This window comes from Bactrocera latifrons, unplaced genomic scaffold (genome assembly GCF_001853355.1).
Source record: "Bactrocera latifrons isolate USDA-ARS-PBARC rearing strain unplaced genomic scaffold, ASM185335v1 scaffold_108, whole genome shotgun sequence".
NCBI classification, from domain to species: domain Eukaryota; kingdom Metazoa; phylum Arthropoda; class Insecta; order Diptera; family Tephritidae; genus Bactrocera; species Bactrocera latifrons.
The window spans coordinates 97,467-121,688 of record NW_017534497.1 but is presented as its reverse complement, the minus strand read 5'-3'; the positions used below and the strand labels follow the sequence as shown (position 1 = coordinate 121,688).

The 24,222-nt window shown below is 37.8% G+C and overlaps 1 protein-coding gene across 3 annotated transcripts in view; it reads right to left on the bottom strand.

Moving 5' to 3' along the window:
- LOC108971170 (discoidin domain-containing receptor 2) overlaps positions 1–24,222 on the bottom strand; it is a 439,012-nt gene that overhangs the window by 368,191 nt on the left and 46,599 nt on the right. For all 3 annotated transcript variants that reach the window (XM_018937053.1, XM_018937061.1, XM_018937070.1), the window contains exon 3: positions 1,047–1,152. In XM_018937053.1, coding sequence (XP_018792598.1) covers positions 1,047–1,152 — 106 coding nt within the window. The remainder of the gene's footprint in view (positions 1–1,046; positions 1,153–24,222) is intronic.

Here is a 24,222-nt window from a genome sequence, read left to right as displayed (position 1 = left end):
AATAACCACGCCCACCTCCCATACAAAGRTTATGTTGAAAATCACTAAAAGTGCGTTAACCGACTAACATAAAACGTCAGAAACACTAAATTTTACGGAAGAAATGTCAGAAGGAAGCTACATCCAGGTTTTTTTTTTTTAATTGAAAACGCCCGTGGCGTCGCCCACTTATGGACCAAAAACCATGTCTCAGGAAGTAGTCGACCGATTTCAATGAAATTCAGTATATAATATTTTCTTAACACCCTGATGACATGTACTAAATATGGGTGAAATCGGTTCACAACCACGCCTAAAATCTCGATTATCACTTTATCATGCGAGAGTATAAAATATTCGGTGACAGCCGAACTTAGCCCCTCTTTACTTGTTATTTATTGTTTTATTTTACATTTCGGTTGAGCACCACACGCGATGTACGGTACGGTGGGGAACGCCGGCAAATGACACACATACATGAAAAAGCATTTGAACATGCCATAAAATAATTCATATTAATTTCAACTGTCTCATATCATTTAATGTGTTTATATGCCTTTTATGTTGTTGTAATTGCTGCTTTGTCTACTGTGGTTCCACTTGTTGTTGTTGCATGTGTGCACAGCTAGCAAAAGAAAAAACACACGCTGTCACATAAATATTCGCATGCAGGCAAGGAATTTGTCAAAGGCACAAGAGAATAAACAAACAAGTTGCAACAACAAAGTGGCAGCGGAATGCGCAGGTGAATATTTGTTTGCCTTCCTGCGCCTATGATGATGCTTCCTGTTGCGAAAAAGGAAGCGCGTAAGGACGCGCATTTCAAATTACCTTTAATGTGTGTTTATATGTAATTATGTGTGTATATGTTCTTATGTATGTGTGCATGCTCGCGTTTTTCTCATTTCACCTTGTTTGTGCTGTCACAATGGCTCAGCGGTTTTGCTTACTTTCTTTTATTATTTTTTGTTTTTGTCAATACACACATATGTATAATATGTAGATGTGTTTGTGTGCGCCAAACAATTTGAAGTAAGAATTGACTTTTCATGTCCTTTGTTACTCACCTGGCATGTTGTGGGCCCACATTGCCCATGTCGTGCGCCGAGCTAGCGGTAATTTGTGTATCAGCGATGGCACCGGATTCCATGCCGAGCGGCTGTTTGCAGGTGCCTGGAAGTATGCAATGGTACACAGAGTTAAAAAACCACACAGTAGAAGGAAATAAGTATATGTGTGTTGGTTTTCTCTTTCTATTTTAGTCTTATTCTTACAGCAATATTTACATATGCTCTTTGATAGCATTGTTTGCAGTTTACTTTTGAGCTCTTTTATTGGTTGCTTCACTTTTTCGTGTCATTGAAAGACTGAACAGTAAATAAAACGTTATACCGCCTGAAAGTAGGCTTTATAATTAGAATTTACTATAATTTTACAAGCTGAGCATACAATGGTGCTGTGATAAGGATTTTAGCTGACTATAAAACTGGCTAATGTGATATTATAAAAATATTGGCTTAGAAAAAATAAACTGTGGGTCAAATTGGAATTATAAAAGGTGGTGCAAACAAGAACTAACGCATCAGCTTCTTTGCAAGGTAAGTTCGGAAGAAAGCATTCCCGAATATTGAAACCTATATGTACTGTAATGGATCCACAAAAAGGGCGACCGCATAATCTACTCCGATTATAGCACGGTTGACAGTCATAACTTAATATAAGTCCTTGTCGAGCATAGTGACTGAAAGACTAAAGCCCATCTTCAACAAACCCTATGACAGACCTATAAAGGTAAGATCGACATACACCATCTCTTCGTCGATTTTAAGGGCACCTTATACAGCATGAAAAGGAGCAGACAATGCGAATACCTATCGTGCGATTTCTCCAATCTACTTCTTTAGAAAATAGTTCGAGCTGCAGATCTGAAACTATAAGATACAATATTCTATTTTTATTGTACAACATCCACGTCGTTAGGTCTGCTTTCTCCAGAATTCGTAAGAAAGAGAAGCATGTGGATCTGGTTGTGACCGAGGACTAGCCGAAATATCTCCTATCCTCAAACGAACTGTCATCGCATTCGCGACTTGGCTCGCAGCTCAATATTGACAGTTACAACTTTGAAGTCGTAGATCATTTCGTCTTCCTTGGAACCAGTATAAACACCACAAATAATATCAGCCTGGAAATCCGACGCAGAATAACTCTTGCCAACATGTGCTACTGTGCTCGGACTGCGTAGGCAATTGAGAAGTAAAGAACTCTCTTCACGAACAAAAACCAAACTCTATGAGCCTCTCATTGTTCCTATTGTACTACGTGGTGCGGAGGCATGGACAATGACATTATTTGATGAGCTGTCCTTAGGAGTTTTTGAGAGAAAGATTTTACGGAAGATAAATGGTCCTTTGCCTATCTATAAGCTTTAGAAATAGAAGAAGATATACTGGGAATATGAGTAAATATGGCGTCAAGTAGCCGCAAGAGCTCTCTGGGGAAGATAAGATAATAAAACTCAGTCTACATTAAATGAAGTATTAAGAAATCGATCAATTAATGAGCTCAACTCTTATAAATGAAGAAGAATCTTAGCACGAAGATGATGCCGACAGTGTAACAGCCTTAGGCTATATTATCTGGTCTAATATCAGCTGAGAAAGCATATCCTCTTATCAAGTTTTAAATGAATTGCACGAAAAACGAAACTATGAGAGCGTTGACCCTTAGTAGTATGTCATTTGGAACAGTCATTTTGCGAACTCTCCTTATGAACTACAACATTAGAAATGGGTTCATCTATTTCAAAAACTTCCCATTTAACTCCAGTTGCAAGTACTACTTTCCCGATGAAAACTTACAAACCACCAAAAAGGCGCATTCACTATTACCGACAGTTGACTCCAATGGTAAGACTATGGGCAGGGCTGACTCATGACATTAAAACAATGAGTTTTCCAGCTATTTCTTTTGATTATTTTAATGATTGAATGAACCAATTGTGCTTTTACTTTTCTTAGACCCAAATGATCTTTCAGAATGGTTGTTATTTATCCTTCCGATATTCCAACGATGTCACTAAAATCTCTGACTGTCAATCGTCGGTTCTCAAACACCTATTCCCTTATTTTGATAATCAGTTGATGACCGTTCTGAACTTGGTTCGTCGTCAACGCGTTCTCGAACGTCTTTGAATAACTTTTTCCAATCAAGAACACGGATGGGGTCCATTGCTGGCTCAAGAGCTATGTAAACAAGCAAAATTGCCGCTTTTGTGACGAACTGTAGTCTTAGAGATTCAAGAGCTGCCATTTAATTAGTAAAAAAAAAAACCTAGGGTTTGATGTGGTTTGTGGGCCGGTGTATTATATAAAAGTGATACCGGTGAGACTGTTTGATGCCTGTAATTGAAGCTCGAGACTTAGGCGACATTCGGTTTGGTGTTTTTTCTTTAAAAAAGTAGGAAACCTTGAAACGGATCACTCTTTATATAAACGTTTTCCACTTACTCACTTACTCACTGATAAAATGTGAGCATATATTATTTTCAAAATCAATCAAACGAAAATACGCTCACGTTGCTTTCTAAAGCTTATATAAAAGTGTGTATGTTTTTGTTTTTTTTTTTTTAAATTAAGCCACATCAATTTCTAATATTGTACACTGTTTAGTTACCTAATCCACCAACTTCAATTTGCTATCAATTACAATTTTTTCCAAATAATCCACATAATTCAAGGCCTTGAAAATGTTGAATAGTCATTCAATGGCAGAGCATTTATTGTAAGCCGCTGCAATGAAGCAATACAAAAATGGAAAGGCTTCGAATGAAAAGCGCTGTTCAAGTGCAACTATGCGATTTGAACTTTATAATTCACTAAATTGTTAGTTTTTATATCGTGTATATAAAAAACATATTTTTTATTTGTGTACACTTTTTGCGTTGCACTCAGAATGGCAATTCATCAAATTGCTTTTAGCAATGAAAATGCATTGAAATGTTATTGCGAAAAAACGGAGATAATAACAGTAAGAGCAAAATAGAAAATACTGCGAGTGAAGAGTAATATGCGCATTGTATGTGCGATTGGAAAAAAAATATTGGAAAATATTTATATAAAATGAAATCGTTATATGAATTTGCAGTAGAGTTTTTAACAAAACAAAACAAAAAAAAAAAAATTCCTTTTTATAACTTTGTAACATGTTGCAACAAAGAAGAGCATTTTTATTCAGCAAAATTGTTTGAAAATCTTTAAAGAGTGCTTATGATAAGGAATCGGTGTAAAGCTTTGTTAAGAGGCATGGTACCGCCCATTTTTATGAGAAATCTTATATCTCAGTAACGATCCAGCCAATCTCAATCACTTTTAGTGTGTGACATTATTTCAATATCTTAATTTCAGAGAGCGAAAATGTGGGAAATCGAAAAAAAAACACGCCTACTTTTCATGTATCACTGTTTTAAATTCTATATGACTTACAGAGTACTCAGTATATAACTAAAGCAGGAATAAAGTTATCGCAATGAAAATTTGTAGAAATAACGGCCTTGAGGTATATTTTCACCATATCTAAAATTGCTTAATTCGAACCAAAAGTCTACACATATTAAAAATGTGGACCACAATGCCTGTACAAGACGTTAGAGCGAAAATATCGGATAATCTTTGTGGTATATAATCAAAATTCGCAGAAAATCTATTTCTGATAATAATAATGTACTGTAGCCTCAAAAAGCATAAAATCGGGCCACGTCTAAAACGCCATTCTTCGAAAACCTATAAAGTCACATAATTAAGCACTAAAACAGGATCAAAAACTGCAATTAGGCGCAGGAGCAAGTAGCACTTGTAGGTTAAAATTTTGTATTAAATTAGCTTGGTCTGCCCTCTAATTACATTAATAAAACTATCTTCTGAACACTTAAGCTCGAAAATCGATTTCGCTTACGACAAATGCCTTTAGCAGTCTTATCGACACTGTGGAAAGTAATCCCGTTCATCCCCCATATAACAGTACTGTTAAAAACTACTTAAAGGTCGATGAATAAATGACTAAATACGCCAGAGACATTAAATTTTACCCCCGAGATGATATGAGAGAGCTTTAAGTCTGTTGGTGTGAAAATCGGACGATAGGCGTGGCACCGCCTACTTTATGGTGAAATCCCATATCTCGCAACCCGACAGAGCGATTTCGACTAAACTTACTGTATGACATTTTTCTCATATTTCTTTGTCACAATGGGAAAATGGGCGATATCGGACTACATCTACGCCTACTTTCCATATAACATAATTTAAAATTCCATTCAATTCTTTCACTTTTTAGTACACAAATCAAGAAGCAAATAATGTAACAGAATACAATTTTGGATTGATAATTCCTTTAAACTATACCACCTTATGACCAAGAATTGTAAAATTCAAACAATACTGTTCCAACCCTAAGGTACCGAACATGTGGCAACAGTCTTTAAGTTCACTTTAGATCGAAAATAACGGTCAATGTATGGGATATAAGATGCAAATGAAATTTACATCAAATGCTGTTCTGATAATAGTATCTCTGTGTATCAATAATGGTTTGAATCGGATCAGTACTTCTTGCATGCTCATATACCTAATATAGAAATTTCCGAACTTCCGGTATACTTTATACTGCATACATCGGATATTTGAGTTATATAAATGAAAATGAGAGGGCGTGTTTCGCTCATAACAGTGTATCTTCGTGCTTAACATGAATAAAATCGGGCGAAAACTTAACCAAGACCCCATTTAACCAAAATCAGAATTTTCGAACATCCGGCTGGCTTTACTCTATGATTTGTGATTGCATTTGAGCTACTTTAATGAAACCCAGGGCATATGGCATGGTAATAGTTAATAGAAAAAGCGGGCCGATACTACCCCTAATTCCATATACTACATATAATGATTTTAGCTTTTCTAAGAAACGTTAGGTATGCCACTGTATCAGTTATATTTAGCATATGTTTATATAAAATTGCTTAGATTTCGATCCTCTGGTTCACGTTTTATAACTTAAGGTATTTTTCTGTCTTAAATTCGTGGAATTTGCAAGAGTATGAAATGTTCGGTTATAACCGAACATGGCACATCCTTGCTTGCTTTATATTTTATTTTATTTCATAATAAATACAAAATATTATTTCTAAAAAATTCCGAATTGCATTTCACTCTTGAGTGCGTGCATTGTCAGCAACAAAGCTTTGCTGTGTTCATATTTATCATTTTTTCCATAAAAAAAAATTCTTTTTTTGAGTATGAACTGTAATCTAAAACAAAAACATTATATGGTTTAACTGTTTGTTGTTTTCGAAATGCATTAATGCGAATTGTTAGTTCATAGTTCAGTGCGCATTCAAATGCCGCGTCTAATACAGCTACTCTTGCCATGACCTTTTTACTTTTTATGAATTTTACATTTTTTTCATTGCTTAGCAACTTTTTCACAGCACTAATTTACGTGTGAAATCAAATAGTGCATTTATAAATTTTAAAAATTAAATTTAGAAAGCTGCATAAAAACTATAACCATTTAGCAAGTCAACAGCCAACTAACTATGAGTCGTAACAAAAACCTCTATAAATCCCTTTACAATTACTAAAATGCAATAAATATTTATCTCACTGTAGCCATTATTCGACGTTTAATTTTTTTCTTCAAGTTAAAAGTATTGTTGAGCTTAAATAGTTTAGCCAAAGCTATGTTTGGTATTTAGCAAAATTTCAAAATGCAATTTTGTGCTCATGTTTAGTTAGATCCATTCCCTAATCGGTGTGTTTACATGCAAGTACTCACAAATAGTTTGTGTCAGTATTAGCTGTATCTCTGGCTGCCAAGCCCCACAAATTGATCTCTACAATATGCTATACAGTATGATGTAGAGTTGTTAAGTTGTTTGTACTTTTATTCTCATTGGACTGAATTTGCTTGTATGATTTATATAACTGCCAACTTTTGTGATTTTAATTGTTGCATTTTCATACTAGTGCTGAAACTTATGATAAACCTGGTGCTGGGGTTCTCAAGTTTCTGTAAGGAGATATTTCGTCTAGAAACTCGAATACCGACCGTGTTTGGAAAATGGATTTTTTACTACCCCCTTTGATCATGTGAATGATTCAAGAACACAAAAAAAAATAATAAAAAAATAAAAGAAATATTTGCAACAAAAAGCAAGAAACACAAAAACAATTCAAATTAATATGCGGCCTTGAAGTAGAGCAAAATGATGCATACTCATGATCAGAACTTCTGCTCTTAGGGCAATTTGGAAAAAAGGAAAATTATTGATTAGTAGAAATGCCATTATTGCATGACATATACTAGAAAAAAAATTTCAAAAATATTAGTAGAAAATCTCACAGATTTTTTATCTTCCTCTAAATTTTAATTAATAATATAACATACACTTTAAGGTGCCTGTTCCAAATTTAATGTAAATCGAGTGATTCGAATTTGATATATCGGAACGACTTTGTCAAAAAATTTAGTTTAGAAAAAGGTCATTAAAAGTCTGAGGTTAAGTACAGTCGTCCGCATAAACCGGTCTAGTTGCTACAACACTACTAAAGGATGATGCATTTCGAATCTTCCTGCTATTTTTAAGAAGAAACATAGAAACAAGTTTGTTAGGAATGTTTATTATCATTCGAAATAATATTCCTTGGCATTTGTTTTTCAAAGATTTTTTTTTTTTTAATTTTTGGCCGCAACGTCTGAGATGGTCCATTTGTTGAGTTCAATTTTCGATGACTCGTTCGAACATTTCGACTGGTAACTAACGAACGACACACGTGATTTGCTTCAAGGCCAGAATTGAAGCGGGATTGTGCGCGTAGACTTTCGACACTATATGTCTGCGAAAAAAAGCCTAACGGTGTGATCTTGGTGACCAATCGATCGGCCCAAAACGTGAAACGTGAAAATGTTCTCTCAATAAATGTATTGATTGCTGGGATGTGTAGGAAGTGCCGCCGTCTTGTCGGAATCAAATTTCGCCGAGTCCGCAAGCTTCAATTTCAGGTATCAAAATGTCATCTATTATGACGGTTACGCTCTCATGGTCATTATTTTTGAAGAAATATGGGCCGATAATTCTACCGACTCACAAACAACAACAAACAGTTTTTTTATTTTTTGGATGAAATGGCAGCTCTTGTGTCTCTTCAGGTTGCTTTTTGTTCCAAATGCGGCAATTTTCATTGTTTGTTGAAAGGTGGGATATTCTTGGAACATTGGAACAGAGCCAATATAGCAAAGCGATGTGATTTGGGAAAGTCGAACGGCTTCAGTTCTTATATAAGCTGTAGTTTATAAGCATTTACTTTTAGATCTTCATGTAAAATCTTCGCAGTCTTCACGGTCTTCGCTGTGTTTAGCAGCCTTCATCTAAAGCGATCCATATTCAGGAGATAGCAATAATCTTAATGACTTCTAGCTTTCTCACCTAAGTTGTTGAAAAAATAGAAGGCGCTAATAGAAGCCGGGTTTTTTATTCTAGTCGATTAATTTTTTACTGAACAACCAAGCGGTAGTAAAGTAAGGAGGGAATAATCAGACTTTTCGTACACAAAAAAAAAAAAAAAACCCTATGAAGATCGTCTCGGTAATAAGTCCTTCAACGGTTGTTTGAAGCAATTCTGAAGGAACGTCTCAGGTCTGGGAATACTAGCAGCACAAGCTCTAGTATCCTATCTTCAGAAACTTGACAAAGTGGGTCCTGCAGAAGGCAGAGAATACGCGGAACAGGATGTGATATTTGACTGTTATAAGCTTTTGGCTTTGGCGGTGGCTTAATAAGAGAGTTCAAAAATTATAAATTTCTGTGATTTAGTTTACTTTGAGGATTAGTATAGGTTACGTTTGCGGTTATTTTTTCTTATTTCTGGATTTACATAAAATATATCTTGCACTCTTAAATAATTGTTATGATTTGCATTGCAAAACGCGGAATAAATTATGTTCTGTATTACCACACTTTATTATAATTGACGGCACCATTTAAGGAGCTTTAACAAAGTTGCTCAAGAAAGAAACCAACTTTGCCCAACTGAGACCACACACGCGAGGCAAACGAAGTGAATACCAAGTGGAGTATACAGCATACTCCATCATACTGACTGATTAACTGGCCGACAAACGCATTGATTGACTAAAGTTATTGCTTTTATTGATTGACTACAGCTACAACAACAACAAATTGAGTGACTTAAATGGCCTGATTGGTTGGGCTAGTGATGACCAAAAACAACTAAATTGCTTAGTTCATACACACAACTGGCTAACAAGTCACACACGAGTGTCAGGGAGGCCGACTGATTGGTTGACTGACTGACTGACTGCAGGCAGGATCGACCGAGTGGTACGGTAGTGATGGTTACAACGGTGGATTGACTGTTTGACTGCCATAATTTACTGCCGCTACGCGTAAACGAACTGATTAAATGCCTTTTGGAGATATTCAAGGGAACTTGTATGAATTATGGCTCTAAGTATGTGTGTCACAGAGTTTGACCGAAATTCGATAGCTGACCCGGAAAGCGAACGCTGTCGTTTGGGTAAACTAAAGCGTTCTTTACTCGCAGACGCTTCATCATATGGAGGCCACAAAATCCTTCATAAAAAACTTCAAGGCTCTGGCAATGGGCAAAGTCTCATAAGCAACAACAACAATGCGTTAACGTTCTGAAGGCAATTGCAGTATATGAATAACAGCAGCCGTAACTTGCCAGCGTTGAGACCCTACAGCCTCACATACCCACACACTTACAAACTTGCAACGGGCCACAGAAGATTTAGACCTTTTGCGCTCATGTTTATTAATGAACGCGCTCCGAACCAAAAGGATGTCAGTCGGCTGGACTACTGTTGCTGCCACATTGAGTACTAACGACAGGGAGTGTGTATGTTTGTGTGTTTGTATGTTATATTGGCCACCTCTCTACCTCCCAACGTTATCAAACTATCAGCAACATCATCTTGGTCAAAGTCATTTGATATTCTATTTGCCAGCGTCCAAACCAAGTGCGCCTGTATGGCTTGTGGCACAACTAAGTATCATTATTGTTGTTGCTTTCCACAGCTACTATAAATGCCGCTGTCGCCTTTATTATGAATGCTTGCTGTTGCGGCAATTGGCCGCGGTCGAGTGGCTGCGCTGCCACAAACGCAGATAGACTTTCGGAAGCGTACACATTACCATTTATATATATATATACACACACACACACATATCTTTACTGGCACACACACATATATGTATATGTACACAAAACATGCATTTATTCATCAATTTACTCGTGGCAGCCACTCAGTGGTTCTCATTGCTGCCACACATTGTTCAATAGCAGCCAATCGCCTCTGCGGCCGTTCACTGGTGCGCGTCCACCATGTGGCCAGGAAGTTGCTAATGGTTGTGAGTTGATGAGTTGGCGGTCGTTTAGTTGCGGCTGATTGATTTGTTCGCTAATTTATTATGAGAATATTAAATGAAGGAGTGTATAAGGTGGCTGAGTTTAAGTAAGCAAATATTGTTGATTGTTCTTTTCTTCGCCCTGTTGGTATGACTAATTTATAAGTTGAAAAAAAAAAAAAAAAACGGAAGTAAATTGCGTGTGAATTTTTTGTATTGTTTTGACTTATTCAACCATAAAATAGGGTACTTTGATCAGTTGGCTGATCTTCAACTCGACAGCATTATACTTGATCCCTTTTAAGGGCGTTCCCACGACAGTTGAGCTTAAGTAACCGGAACGGATTCGGATTTTTATCCGGCCAAAGACTGTAAACTCGGCACTATTCCTCGAAATTACTTCAGGAACAGCATTAGTTTTAAGGATTACTACAGCTTACGAGAAAGTAATCACAGAACGAGTAGCTCACTACTAGGTACTAAATCAAGCTCTAAGGGTTTGCGAACTTTGTCCCCTGATGTGTTGAAGGAATCTGTAGATATATGTGTCGAAAGATATCAATACTGCTTTGAAAGCTTGGCTGTCATTGCAGGGATTATGGACCAATAGAAGAGAAATGATAATCTATCAGACCAACCATAGGCCACACACATTGGTAGAACCTCCAAGACCTTTTTTGAGAGGTCCGAAAATCCTCATTACATCGATTGCATCTGAACCACTGCATTGCGTGACCAACTCCTGGTGGTTTCTTCTCTGCGCTTAGCAATGTGAGGGATAAGTAGGTGGGATCAAGTCGGTGGTGAAGGAGCAATGAGCTTGTTTGCGAGTCAGATGATCTCCTTAAAATCTAATTTCAGGCTACAGGACTACTGCAGTGTCTTTGAGACGGAAGTGACCTGACCAGAGAAAGCAACAGATGTACTGCTACAAAGTGTAGTGATCTTTAGAAAGGCGTGCATTCACTACGAAAGCAGGACGACGAAACTAGCTTTGAGGTCGCTGACAAGTGCTCATGTATGGTGTATATGGCCTATTTGTCGAAAGCATTCAGCTATTTAGTTATCCGACTGCAGTCCCCTGAATTATTTCCCAGTGCCATTGCCGAAATTCTAGTTGTTCTGACTGGACACTAACCAATAGAGTCAAACGAAGTGCGGTTTGTCCGTTGCAAATTTATAAAGTTGTATAGAGGAAGGCGAGGTGGATGCAACTACGCACTTTCTCCTCTACAGCGAAGCTTTTGCCAGAATGAGGTTGAAATATCTTGGTAGGCATACCTTCGGTTAAACTAGAGAAGCGGCTGGGTGCTTCGTTGATCCATAAAGGCTTAGTGATTCATGTGTAGAAACACAAAGGTTCAGTCAGAAGGACTTTTAATGTTATTGCTCAGGTCAGTTCACGAAGATGTAGGCCAAGATCTTTTCGCAAAATTCGCCACAACGATGTCACAGAGATGCCCAACGCTTGAGAACAACGTGTGAGAGACTGATTTGAGTCTTTCTCAATTGATGCGGGTACTTCTTTATCTCATGATCTCAAGAGAAATGTCAAAAGACCGGGAAAAATATTGCGTCCTTTATTGTCTCTATCAGTCTACTTTTGTAGCGGCCCTATTGAGAAAAAAAAACCGTAAATGAATTGTGAACCTTGGTTTAGAACCAATGGCAAAAGCTTATAATTGTATCAGTCATTCTACATCTACGATATGAGAGGCAGTTTCTAGCTAACTTTGGGTTGCTAAAACTGAAATTTCGTAACACGTGGCACTTTTTGAGTTATAGTGAGGGATGAAAAAAGGAAATTTTTTGTACTCAAATTCGTAATCAGCACACCTTCGATCTTTTAGCCCATCAGTCGCAAATTTTTTCTTCAGATTCGCTGAGTAGTGTTATCAATTTAAACTAGCCCTATTTCCAGTGCTATAAATTTAAAAGAAGTCACAAATGCATTCAAAATAAAAGTCAAACATCTAAAATTTGTTCTTTCTAAATCGAAAATTCTCCTTCCAAATTTTAAATTTGCCTATGTTTCAGCCCCCCGACCAATGACAACAGCTGCCCTCTAACTCCTCAACGTTTGCGAGAACAGATTTCAGTACCAACTGTTGCTGTGACTGACTGCCTTGTTGTCGATTGTTGTTGTTGTGTGCATAAAGCCAATGAGCCGTGCAACATGCTGGCGCTTTATATATGCAGCAGTAATAACAACAATTACAAACATAATAACAACAAAAATAAGTATCAACTGTGGCGCTAATAAACGAAATGTAGAGGGAGCGCACTGAAAGAAATAACAAACAACAACGGACAACAACAAGAACAATATCCACTGACATTGCTAAGTATTTACTGAGAGAAATGGCAGCGCCAACAACAAATAGTAAAGAAAATTGCGGCGGCAACAGCGGCAGCATCATGCGCAGCCAACTTCATTAGCAGCTGTGTTGTTATTAGTGCTTCGCGTTTTGTTGCCACGCTGGTGCCTTTGCAGTCATAAAGTACGCATTGTTAACTTTGGCTGTTATTTGGCTGTTGCCATTTATGTTGCCACGCGTCATTGCATCACACAGCTCCGTCATAATTCACATCATTTAAACTTTTGCGCTCTTCTATACGCGAATTTGTTGCTGTATTTGTAGTGAACTTCGCATTTGTAGTCATTATTATATACATTTATATTAATTGTATAAAAACTTTGAATACTTTAAGAAATGTAACACGATCTGATGCTCAGAGAAGACGTTGCTGCGGATTCATTCCTACGAGAGACAATTGGATTTTTTTTATTCTATTTTTTTCGTTTACCTCAACGATTTTCTTTCTTGAGAATCTTCTTAGCAGCTCAACATAGTCTGTTAGTTATACAGACCTCGTTAAAAGCATTTATAACAATATGAACCTTCGATCCAGCATTGTTCATATTGAAAACTACCATAACCTAATTCAAGTCTGTTGAAAATTTCATCCTAATGAGGTTCTTCTTCAAAACATGAAATGGAGAACCCAATTCCCAAATCGATGCCATTTGAGCGGACTTTCCATTGTTCGATCATTAAAAAGTTCGAATAGCAATTACCTGTTTGAAGAACTACAAAGGTGGCGGGAGCTGATGGATTGCCAAGAGCATGCATCAGCTTTGTAGAATATCGAATATAGAATATGTCGGAGGAAACATGCCCGACGATTGAAATTTAAGTGTGCTCTGCGCAATCCACAAAAAGGGGACCCCCACAGTCTGCGCCAACTACCGTGAGATAAGGTCAACGAACTGATTTGACTTTATCAGTGTGGCTTTAGACTTGGACAAATAAAAACAACTGAGCAGATATTCACCATATGCCAAATCTTGGGAAAGACTCATGAAAAGATGATCGAAGAACTTCTCCGAGCCGTTCGATACCAAATGAGGTTTCAGGCAAGGCGACTCTCTAATATGCAGCTTCTCCAATCTATGCCTGGAGAAAATAATTTGAGCTGTAGAGTTGAATAGAGTAGATACAATCTTTAATAAGAGTATACAGCTCCTGGCGTACGCCGTTGATATTGATATCATTGGTCTGAACAATTAGTTCTTGTTTCTCCAAACTGGATAAGGAAGCGAAGCAAATATCTGCTGTCATCTAACAAACATTTATCCCATTCACGTCTTGGCCTCTATGTCGCTATTGACTAACTTCGAAGTCGTAGATAATTTCATCTATCTTGGATGCAGCTTTAATACCAACAACAACGCCTCGAGTTGCAACGCAGAGTAACTCCTGCCAACAGGAGCTACTTCGGACTGAGTAGGTAATTGAGTGGTGAAGTCCTCTTTCGAATAAAATAGATAAAGTTTTCGATGGAATAATATGATGTACGAGATGTACAACGGCATTGATTTAAGAGTCGTCCGATTAGACAAAAACTCTACAGCTCTGATAATATTTTCCCTTCGGGAAAAGTAGAGGAAGACGAAGACCTCCACTCCATTGGAAAGACCAGGTGGAGAAGGACCTGGCTACATTTAGAATGCGCTAGACAGTAAAAACGAAGAATGACTGGCGCGCTGTTGTGAACTCTGTTTCTACACCAAATAGAAATGCTGAGTACATGAGTTGGCTCAAGCAGGGACATTCTGAAATCCACCGCTACTTTCCTGAAAATTGGGATCACTACATCACGAAACCATCTATTGCTCGATCTTTCTTTACGAACATAAAACATAAAGCTGGGATTGATAAGTTGGCGAAGTCAAAGTAAAAAAGGTGAAGTGAGCTTCTTCACCAATGCATCGAGGCTAAGAGGAAATGCAGAGAGGTGACTCTTTGAGGCAACCAAACCATTGTAGTGTCTTTTGAGCATCAAAGTCGCAATAGATAAATTGCTTGGAAGTTTAGATTCCTGCGGAGTGTTACGAATTTTCATACTTCGAAAGCAAAGCGGCAATATCGCCTTTAGCTCGCTGATAGGTCGCTCTAGACTTGACTTAACTTCTTTAATAGGAGCACCAGGCTACTTTGCGACTTGTTTAGATGTCGTATCACATCAAGTTCGGCCATAACCACAAATTCGATGAGTTTGCTAGAGACGGCACCCATTTTCACTAGATTGCGAACGGGTTGGCATTCCTCTATCGTTTTCCGCTCAAATGGCGAATTATGGACCTCATTCTTAGCATCTTGTATCTTGCCGCAAAGGTAGATTTACTGACTACATACTCTTTAATGTGTTCAAATATGGTGAGGCTACATATTTTGTCGGCTGAAAATTAACAAAGCTTTATGTAGAAAAATTAAGTGGGATTATATAGGCACTTTTCTAACAATTGTCCAGATTTTGTTGGACAAATGTTGAAACATCTTAGCAGAGATACTTTCGCTGATATTAGCTGTAATAACAAATTTGAAAAACTCAGAATGATTCATCCACCCTTAAATGCCGAGTGATTTACATCAGGATCAGTGCGAGGATCAGCCTTTCGACCTAACCTAACTCCATTTAATTTCTTATATTTTTCACTTTAGATTCAATGATTACATACCAAAGATGCAACGCTTAATATTTGGGGTTTTGCGGAAGATTTATGGTCCTTTGACCATTGCGAACGGAGAATACCGCAGTCGACAGGAGCATGAGCTGTATCAGATATACGACGACATTGACAGAGTTCAGCGAATTAAGAGACAGCAGTCATCTAATGGAACTGGTTCTTCTTCTAGAATTTCTATTTAAAAGTTAGGAAACTGAAGGTTATACACAGGTTTTTCCTGCTTGTTTGGTCGGTTCTTGCAAAATTATTATTATTTTTGCTTGTTTTGCAATTTATTTAAGTGAAGGCTTCGCAAGAGAGGTATGATATATACATAAGTATGTACTCGAGAGTTTTAAATAGCTTTCGATATAAACTGCGGTCGAACTGATCCCAGACGGCCTGGTATTACGGTATGGCCACAATATCTTGCTAAAACTTTGAACTGAGCAACTTCCTTAATTTGTCTTAATTAAAGAAAGTTCAGCCAAATATTAGGTTGTCAAAAAAGTCTTGCGGTATTTCTTGCGGTGTTTTTATTGAATTTTCAATTGTTCATAAATTTTTTTTTTTTGATGACTCATGCGCAGCTCTTGACCGCTGCTACGGCTGCTACTATGGCGGTCTCTTTCGACAAATTCAGCGATTTTATCGCATTTTCCGACGACAGGCCTTCCGGAGCGTGGCTCATCTCGACCACCTCTACACCAGAACGAAAACGTTGAAACCATCGTTGTGCGGTGGAAATGTTAACTGTATCGGGTCCATAAACTGCACAAATTTTATTGGCGGCTTGAGATGCATTTTTTCCTTTATCGTAGTAGTACTGTAAAATATGCCGTATTTTCTCTTTATTTTGCTCCATGACGCTATAACTCACAAACGACTTAAATGAAACGACAATCAATCAAACACGTGTTAGCGCGTGAAATGAGCTTTCCAAAAAGGTATAGCATGACCCGATGCGACGAATAAAACTATAACTACGCGCTCTAAGCGCCAACCAGCGAAAATACCGCAAGACTTTTTTGACAACCTAATATTATATTACCATGAGAACATGTTACATATGGAAACTCCAAATGCAAATATTATCCTCAACGGCACATATTACTCCATATGACCGAAAAATTTTCCAGTATCAATTAACGCCAAATAATTACAAAACAGAGCAAATGGGTACCAAACGAAAATTTATTGCGCAAATGCGGTCAAAAATAATAAAAACAACAAACCGGCCAGCCATCTTCAATTCCGGTAATGAATATTAAGAGCAAAGCAACTGCTAATAGCAGCAAAAATAATACGCGGGACACAACTAATAGAGAGCAAACTCAATAATGAGGGTTCCATGGCCCACACCAGACACCAGCATACCAGATTACATTGGGTTTAATTAATATTTCGAGTTACCAAAAGCTCTGCTGCAAGCGCAAAATACCAAAAGCGGCGAGCAGCGATTACACACATCACTGGCCAGAAACAACAAACAACCGAACTGAAAAAGCAACAACCACACAACAGCAACAATGTGAAAACAATAAGTAACCTGGAGCAACAAAGGCAACACCGGTGTAAATTCACGTCAATTAGAAATGAAAATGGAGATTTAGCCGCAAGAGCCGAGGTAAGGAAGCCAATGGCAGCGCAAAAGGACTGCAACGCCAAGGGATGAGGGAGTTGTGCGAAAAACGCCTGGGAGTAATTGGAGAGAAGGATCAAGCGGCCAAAACAACGGAAATGTAGCGGATCCAGTTACACTTTTGGGAGGTAAAAGGTACAAAAAATTCACCTATAAACAACAACAAAAGCAAAAAGTGGCGGAAAATGCAAACTCGCCATACGGAAAAGTTATTCTTGTTGCTTTCGCATTCCCGCTGTTGTAACTGGATCGGCAACAGCAACGGAGCTCATACATCAATTAGGCAACTTTGTTTTGAACATGTTGGTGGGTAGTGGGCGTGCCGCACCGCGCCCGCGCCAACGTAAGCTCGCGCCATTTCGCGCTAAAGCTTACCTGCTCGTTTGCTGACTTTTTCATTTGCTGCGAATATGCGCAAATCGAATTGGCAAGCAACAGTGGAATTGCAAACCAAAAGCACAGACGAACAACAACAACAACAATAACAACAACTGGCAGGAATGCAAATACGCCGTGGCATACACAAGCACATCCATATACCTCATGTATATATGGTACACACAGCTGCATAAAGTATTGAACGTTATTGAACAATGCCAAAACACAATACAAAGTAAGCTAACTAAAGGCGCGTGGGTGAAGCGGAGGCAAAAAAGTTTGCGTAAAAACACCGAAAAACGAAACAATTCAATTTGAAATCGCAAAACAACACAGCTTGAACAACAACAAGAAAGCAGCGCCTACACCTACGACTGCAAAGGAAATATTCGCAAAATCGTTAATTTAATTAACTGCACAAATACGCGGAAAAGTATTTTCATTTCGAACATATGGCCGATTTGTATGTATTTTCGTTTGTGGCGGTGGTTTGCTTTCGATTTAGCGGAAAATTAAGCGAATCACTGCTGCGCGCAACGCTGATTATAAGCAAAACGAATTAAAAGAAACAAGCAAAAACAAAAATCATTAAAAGCGCTTTAATAAATAAAGTTTGGAAAGCGCAAAAATTAATGCGAAAATATGGCAGGACTACTTTTGTGCACTGCATGCCTCAAGGATATGAAAAAACGCACAATCGGTGAAATTTTAAATTGAAAATGCGTTCTTGTACTTTTAAAAACTCGCACACATGCAACAATAAGCGATTTAATAACTGAATCAAATTTAAAACTGCCTTCGTCGTTGCTTACACCCTACATAAGTCTGTTCTAATGTAGTGTTAAAGGCTTGTATTTTAAAAATGAGTGACTTCTTTCGTCATTGCCGAAAAGCTATTTGACCGAATAGACCACGAATAGTGGTGAAGTGAAGAAAATATAGCAGCTGTAGCTGAGAGTTGTGTACCCGAAGACCGTGGAGATAGGCGCCACTCGCAGTAAGTCAAGTTGACGTATCGAAGGAATTGGCGAATTCTTAAATTGAAAGTATACAAAATATAGCTTGTGCAGGGACTGAAGTCGCTAGACCTTTCCCAAGCAACACCGCTTCGCTCGATGGGCTGTTGAAAAGTTTCAATAAGATCCGACCTTTTCCAACAAACATTTTTTCAGCTTTGTTCAGATTCAATGAGTACATAAGTAAGCAAAATTGGCAGATTTGATATCAAGAACAGCCTGAAGAGATTCAAGAGCTGCCACTTCATACAAAAAACAAAAAAAAAAAAAAAAAAAAAAAAAAAAAAAAAAAAAAAATAAAATAAAATAAAAAATAAAAAAGGCGGGTTGGTGTGCAATCATATTTCTTCAAAAAAGTTTGCCGTTGAGAACGTAACCGTCAATGGCGACCATTTTCGCGCCATGATAACTGAGTTTGATGCCTAAAATGAAGCTCGTGCTTTTGGCGACATTTGGTTTCAATAAGACGGTTACATTTTCCACACATCGCATCAATCAATGTATTTATTATGAAAACATTTCGGTGAGCAAATAATTACACGTTTTGGACCGGTCGATTGACCACCAAGATCGTCTGATATCACACCGTTAGGATTTCTCCTGTAGAGTATGTAAAATCTAAAGTCCATGCGGACTATCCTCTTCGATTCAAGCCTTGGAGGAAAACATTACGTGTGTCATTCGCCAGTTAGCAGTCGAAATGCTCGCACGAGTCATTGAAAAATGGACGGGCGGACCATCTGAGACGTAGCCGCGGCCACCATTTCAAAGTGATAATTTTCAAAAAATAATTGCCAAAGAGTGTTCTTTAGAATGATAAAAAACATTCCCTATTAAACTTGAAGTTTCTGTGCTTTTTATTTTAAAAAGTAAAAAATCTCAAAATGGATCATCCTTTAGGTATTAGGTTTAGTAAAAATTAATACATTACTTTTTAATATATACCCTAGATGTCCGTATCTTGCGTTGCATAAGTGTGATCGGGTTACCTTTTTGAGGTAGCAAATATAAAATTTCGTTGTAAAAACAACTTATAACTTTTTTCCCTCGACTCAGTATTGGACCCCACTAAGAATAAAATAAGCTATGTTTTAGAGTTTTTCTTCGATAATGGCGAACAACAAACCGGACCGTAATATTTTGCCACTTACGATAATTTAAAGCCAACCATGTGTTGATCCAATCACGTAGGGGATCAAGCCACGACGTTCTTTCGGATTTTGCAATGTGTTTGGTGGAACTGCCAGGGAACCATCCACTATGAGCTGCTTTTCTACGTCCAAACTCTAAATTTGGAATTGTATTTTCAACAATTGAATCTTTGAAAGGACGTATTCAGGCAGAAGTGGCTTGTTTAGCCAATATGAGAAGACAACGTCAGGGTACACATATCTACATTGATTCCTCAGAAGTTCTAAAGCTTCCTTCTTTCAGAAGGTTGGAAACTCCTTTGTCATCCACTTTAAGTAATACGTTAAATTCAAAGCAAATAAAAATTAACTTTTTATACTAAATCTTACTTATATTTTCCTGAGTGATAAACTTTTTAAAGAGGTGTGGTACTCATGAGCCAATTTATTAGGGATTTCTTTTACAATGTCTTAAATTATATGTATCCCATGATGTTTTCTCTCCGGTGTATCAGAATTGCTGATTCAAGATAAGAAAGTTTACTAAGTCGTCGTCCTCAAAATATGATTAAGAATAACCAGGTCTCAATACCTATGCTTTATACATATACATATAGTTTGTCAAAAAAAGTCTTGCGGTATTTTCGCTAGTTAGCGCTGAGAGCGCGTAGTTCTAGTTTTATTCGTCGCAACGGGTCATGCTATAACACGTGTTTGATTGATTGTCGTTTCTTTTAAGTCGTTCGTGAGTTATAGCGTCGCAAACATGGAGCAAAATAAAGACAAAATACGGCATATTTTACAGTACCACTACGATAATGGAAAAAATGCATCTCAAGCCGACAACAAAATTTTTCCATTTCCACCGCACAACGATGGTTTCAACGTTTTCGTTTTGGTGTAGAGGTGGTCGAAGATGCGCCACGCTCTGGAAGGCCTGTCGTCGAAAGTTGCGATAAAATCGCTCAATTGGTCAAAAGAGACCGGCATAGTAGCAGCCGTAGCATCGGTCAAGAGCTGGGCATGAGTCATCCAACCGTTATAAAATAAGAAAATTAAAAATACCGCAAGACTTTTTTGACAACCTATTATTTGTAAACATAATATTTTTTAGAATCAAAAAATGGTACAGTACTGGTTCACTAAAATTTATACGAGTAGTTATATAGGAGCCATGATGGCGATCCCAGGTTCGCTTTGGAAGTAAAAATTATCAATCGCCCAAAAATAGTCTCATTTGAAGAAAAAAAAAAAAAAGATGTTGTTTTGTCAAAACAATGAAAACGGCGACAGAAATCCACGACTTCCACCGTATTCTCCAGATATGACCCCATCGACCAATTCCTGTTCTCAGGCCTCAAAATTTTGATCTCTGGGAAGAATGTATACGTGATCGCGAAAACTGAAACCTATTCTGAAGCAAAAGATAAATCTAACTACAGTCGACAGTCAATCAGTTAAATGAAGCATATAAGAAATAAGTTCATTTTCTTGAGCTTTATTAATTTAGGAAGCTAATTTAGGGCATACGATACTAGAATATGAGCTTCGATTGGTGCTAAAATCGCTCAATTTTTTTAAAACAAAATCGTCGCGTTGAACAGCTGTTATGGCAGTTCTTTCATCACTATAATTCACCATGTGAAACTGCAATGATTTTTTCCGACTTTTTTGTCAACAACTTGACTGATATCTTTACGCTACCACTGTATTCGGTTGATTTGGCTACGTCCGAATTCTGGCTATTCTGCAAACTCGAGATGCCGTTTTGATAAGACTGAGGAGATAAAATTCGAATCGAAGACGGTATTGAAGGCTATTACTATGGGCAAAAAATAGTAAGACTTTGCTTATAATAAAATCTACGTTGTCCCCCTCAAAGTAATCCCTCTTGTCTCCAATAAACTTGTATCAACCTTTTTTTCAATCCTCGAAACAGTTGTTACAGCCAATTTACTCAAAACAGTTTCTTCGGAGGCGGTGTTTGAGTTAGCTGAATAGCCAGTAGCCACAATATTGGTTGAAACTTTGTCGAAAAACTCAAGAAAATTCGATGCAGTATATGACGTTACATCATCGTGGTGCAGAAACCAAGAGTTGTCGGCCCATATACAAATAATCTTCCTTGTTGTCAGTTTGGCCGGTCAAAGGGATTCCGTGAGTACCACAAATAGATAATTGAAGACACCTTTCAACATCACTTTGCTTTTTACCTACTCTGACGTCGTTTTCCGACGACATTGTTTTTCGAAACAATTTAGTGATTTTGAGGACAATCGTGCTTTCACTTTTCTTAGGCTCAAATACGCTTTCAAAATGGCTTTCACTAATGGTTCCGATATTCCAATAATGCCAATAAGATCTCTAATGTTAGTCGTCGATTCTCAAGCACCAATTCCAATATTTTATTGACTTGTTAACGTGATTCGACGTGATTCGTCGTCAACGCGTTCTGGGCCCTTTTTGAATAACCTGTACCAATAAAAGACACTTGCTCGCTACAAACAATTATCACCGCAGAGTTTTCAAACATTCTGAACGTTAAGGCATCAGCGTTTTAATTATGCACACAAAATTTAATGGAACTTCTTTATTGAGTAGTTTCACTCATCGTAAAATTCCCCGAATGTTAATGAATATTTTGATGTGACAATTGGCACAGATGAGTCAAAAAATAATTATGTCGACGAATGGCTTTTCACACATTCAATTAAAATTAAAAGCTTACTTTTTTTTTGCCTACGGTATGGCTTCATTTAGCATAGAAATGAAAGCTCTAAAGCGATTTAAATATCTAATTAGTTTTGAATCGAAATTACTTACACAAATGAGCATTAACATAATCCAAAGCAACTTTATTAACGACAACTTCAGTAAATTACATAAATCGTGGCTAAATAAATCAAAACGAACGACGCTAAACGCAAAATCCATAGCATAAAATAAAAGTAAATAATAAAATATAACGGCTGCAAGTAAAAGCCGCAATAATGTCAATATATTATGCCAGGAAATGCCATTAATTTGCGTGCGAAGTCCGTAAACCCCAAAACCCACTGGTTGCGATTTGTATCTTAAATGCATGTCAGCAACAACATGCTGCAACAATCGCGCACTAACGGCACATATGCACATAAATATCTTCATGCGATTGTGCGCATGTGAAATAGCGCGCAGAGCCATGCCAGCTGTCAAATGCCAACTGGCGGCTAAGCGTTATCAGCGAATCGCGCATATGAAATTTATCGCTTACATTACGCCGCTACATACAAACACACACACAAACTGGGTAGACCAAAAAGCAACAACCACAACAGTAACAACAGCAATCGCTGCAGAATAGCGCTCGTATTTTCTAAATTAATAGCGCGCGCATGCGCAATGCGATTTTCCGCTACAACAACTATTAATTGTTATTTAATTTTTTCAACACTTTGTCGAGCAACGATCGCAAGCGCGACGTGTATGGACCGACAAAGCCTTACATGGCGCACACTCGCGCATTTTGATATGTGTTCGCTTTGAGCGACGCGAAAAAGCTTGAGAAATTTATTAACACTGATTTGCTGATATCGGTGAATGGCATCTTAGAGGAAAAATTGCACGCGGATTAATAGAGAAACTTGTTTGGCTGTTGGTTGAGGCAGCGACTAACCTATTGCGGTAGACGAAGCGTATTCGCTATTATGTATAGTACTTACAGGGTATATGGTGGTTCGCAAGCTTAATTCTTACCTCACTTCTCATGCTCTTCCGATCGATATAGATGCTTCAAAAAGATTAAATAGAGAGCTTCACAAACGTTACCCCCATGGGTCGCAAACGACGCACAGAAGTATACACCAATGATACTATCATCCCTCTCTCCATCCGTCTACCAAACACAGCCAGCATCTTCCAAGCAGAACTTCTAACTGCGGATTTTTATTAAATAACCACAGAGATATACAACAATTTTTCTACCAAATTTAGCCATTAGTTGGCTTTGCAGTGGACGAGTAGACGAAGCCGAGACAGATATAATGCTATGTATTGCGAGCGGAACGATCAAGAGATAACTATATACAGAATTTGAACAAGTAGTTCAGAACAGATGGAAATCTATAACCAAATCCAAAATAGCGAGGCTATTGATGGTCAAAATATGGCAAGGCAAGACTAAAGAACTCATTAAAAAGGTACATGAAATGTTTATACAGTCTTATAGCTACCATTGGATAATAAGCTGCAAACTCGAATGCAATTAGGAAACCGTTCTCCACTTTCTTTGTGAGTGCCCAGCTCTATCGCAAACCCGAAATTGAACATTTAGAAACCATCAAATACCACACCTTGAATGGGTGTCCACAAAAAGCTTACTGAATACAAATAGTTTCTAAAAGCATTGATAAAAATAAAGAAACGACACGGCATAATTATTTTAGTCGTTCATGACGAGAACAACCATCCTCAATATTTCATATAACGCCACCGTCAACAGACTGATAGGGCCGAATGGGTCTGGTAATGAACGAGGGCAAGACGAAATATAATAACATGTCACTGTTGGCAGTTGGAACTAGTCTTAAAAGCAACAATAATGTCAGCTTTGCAATCCAACGCAGAATAACGCTTGCTGC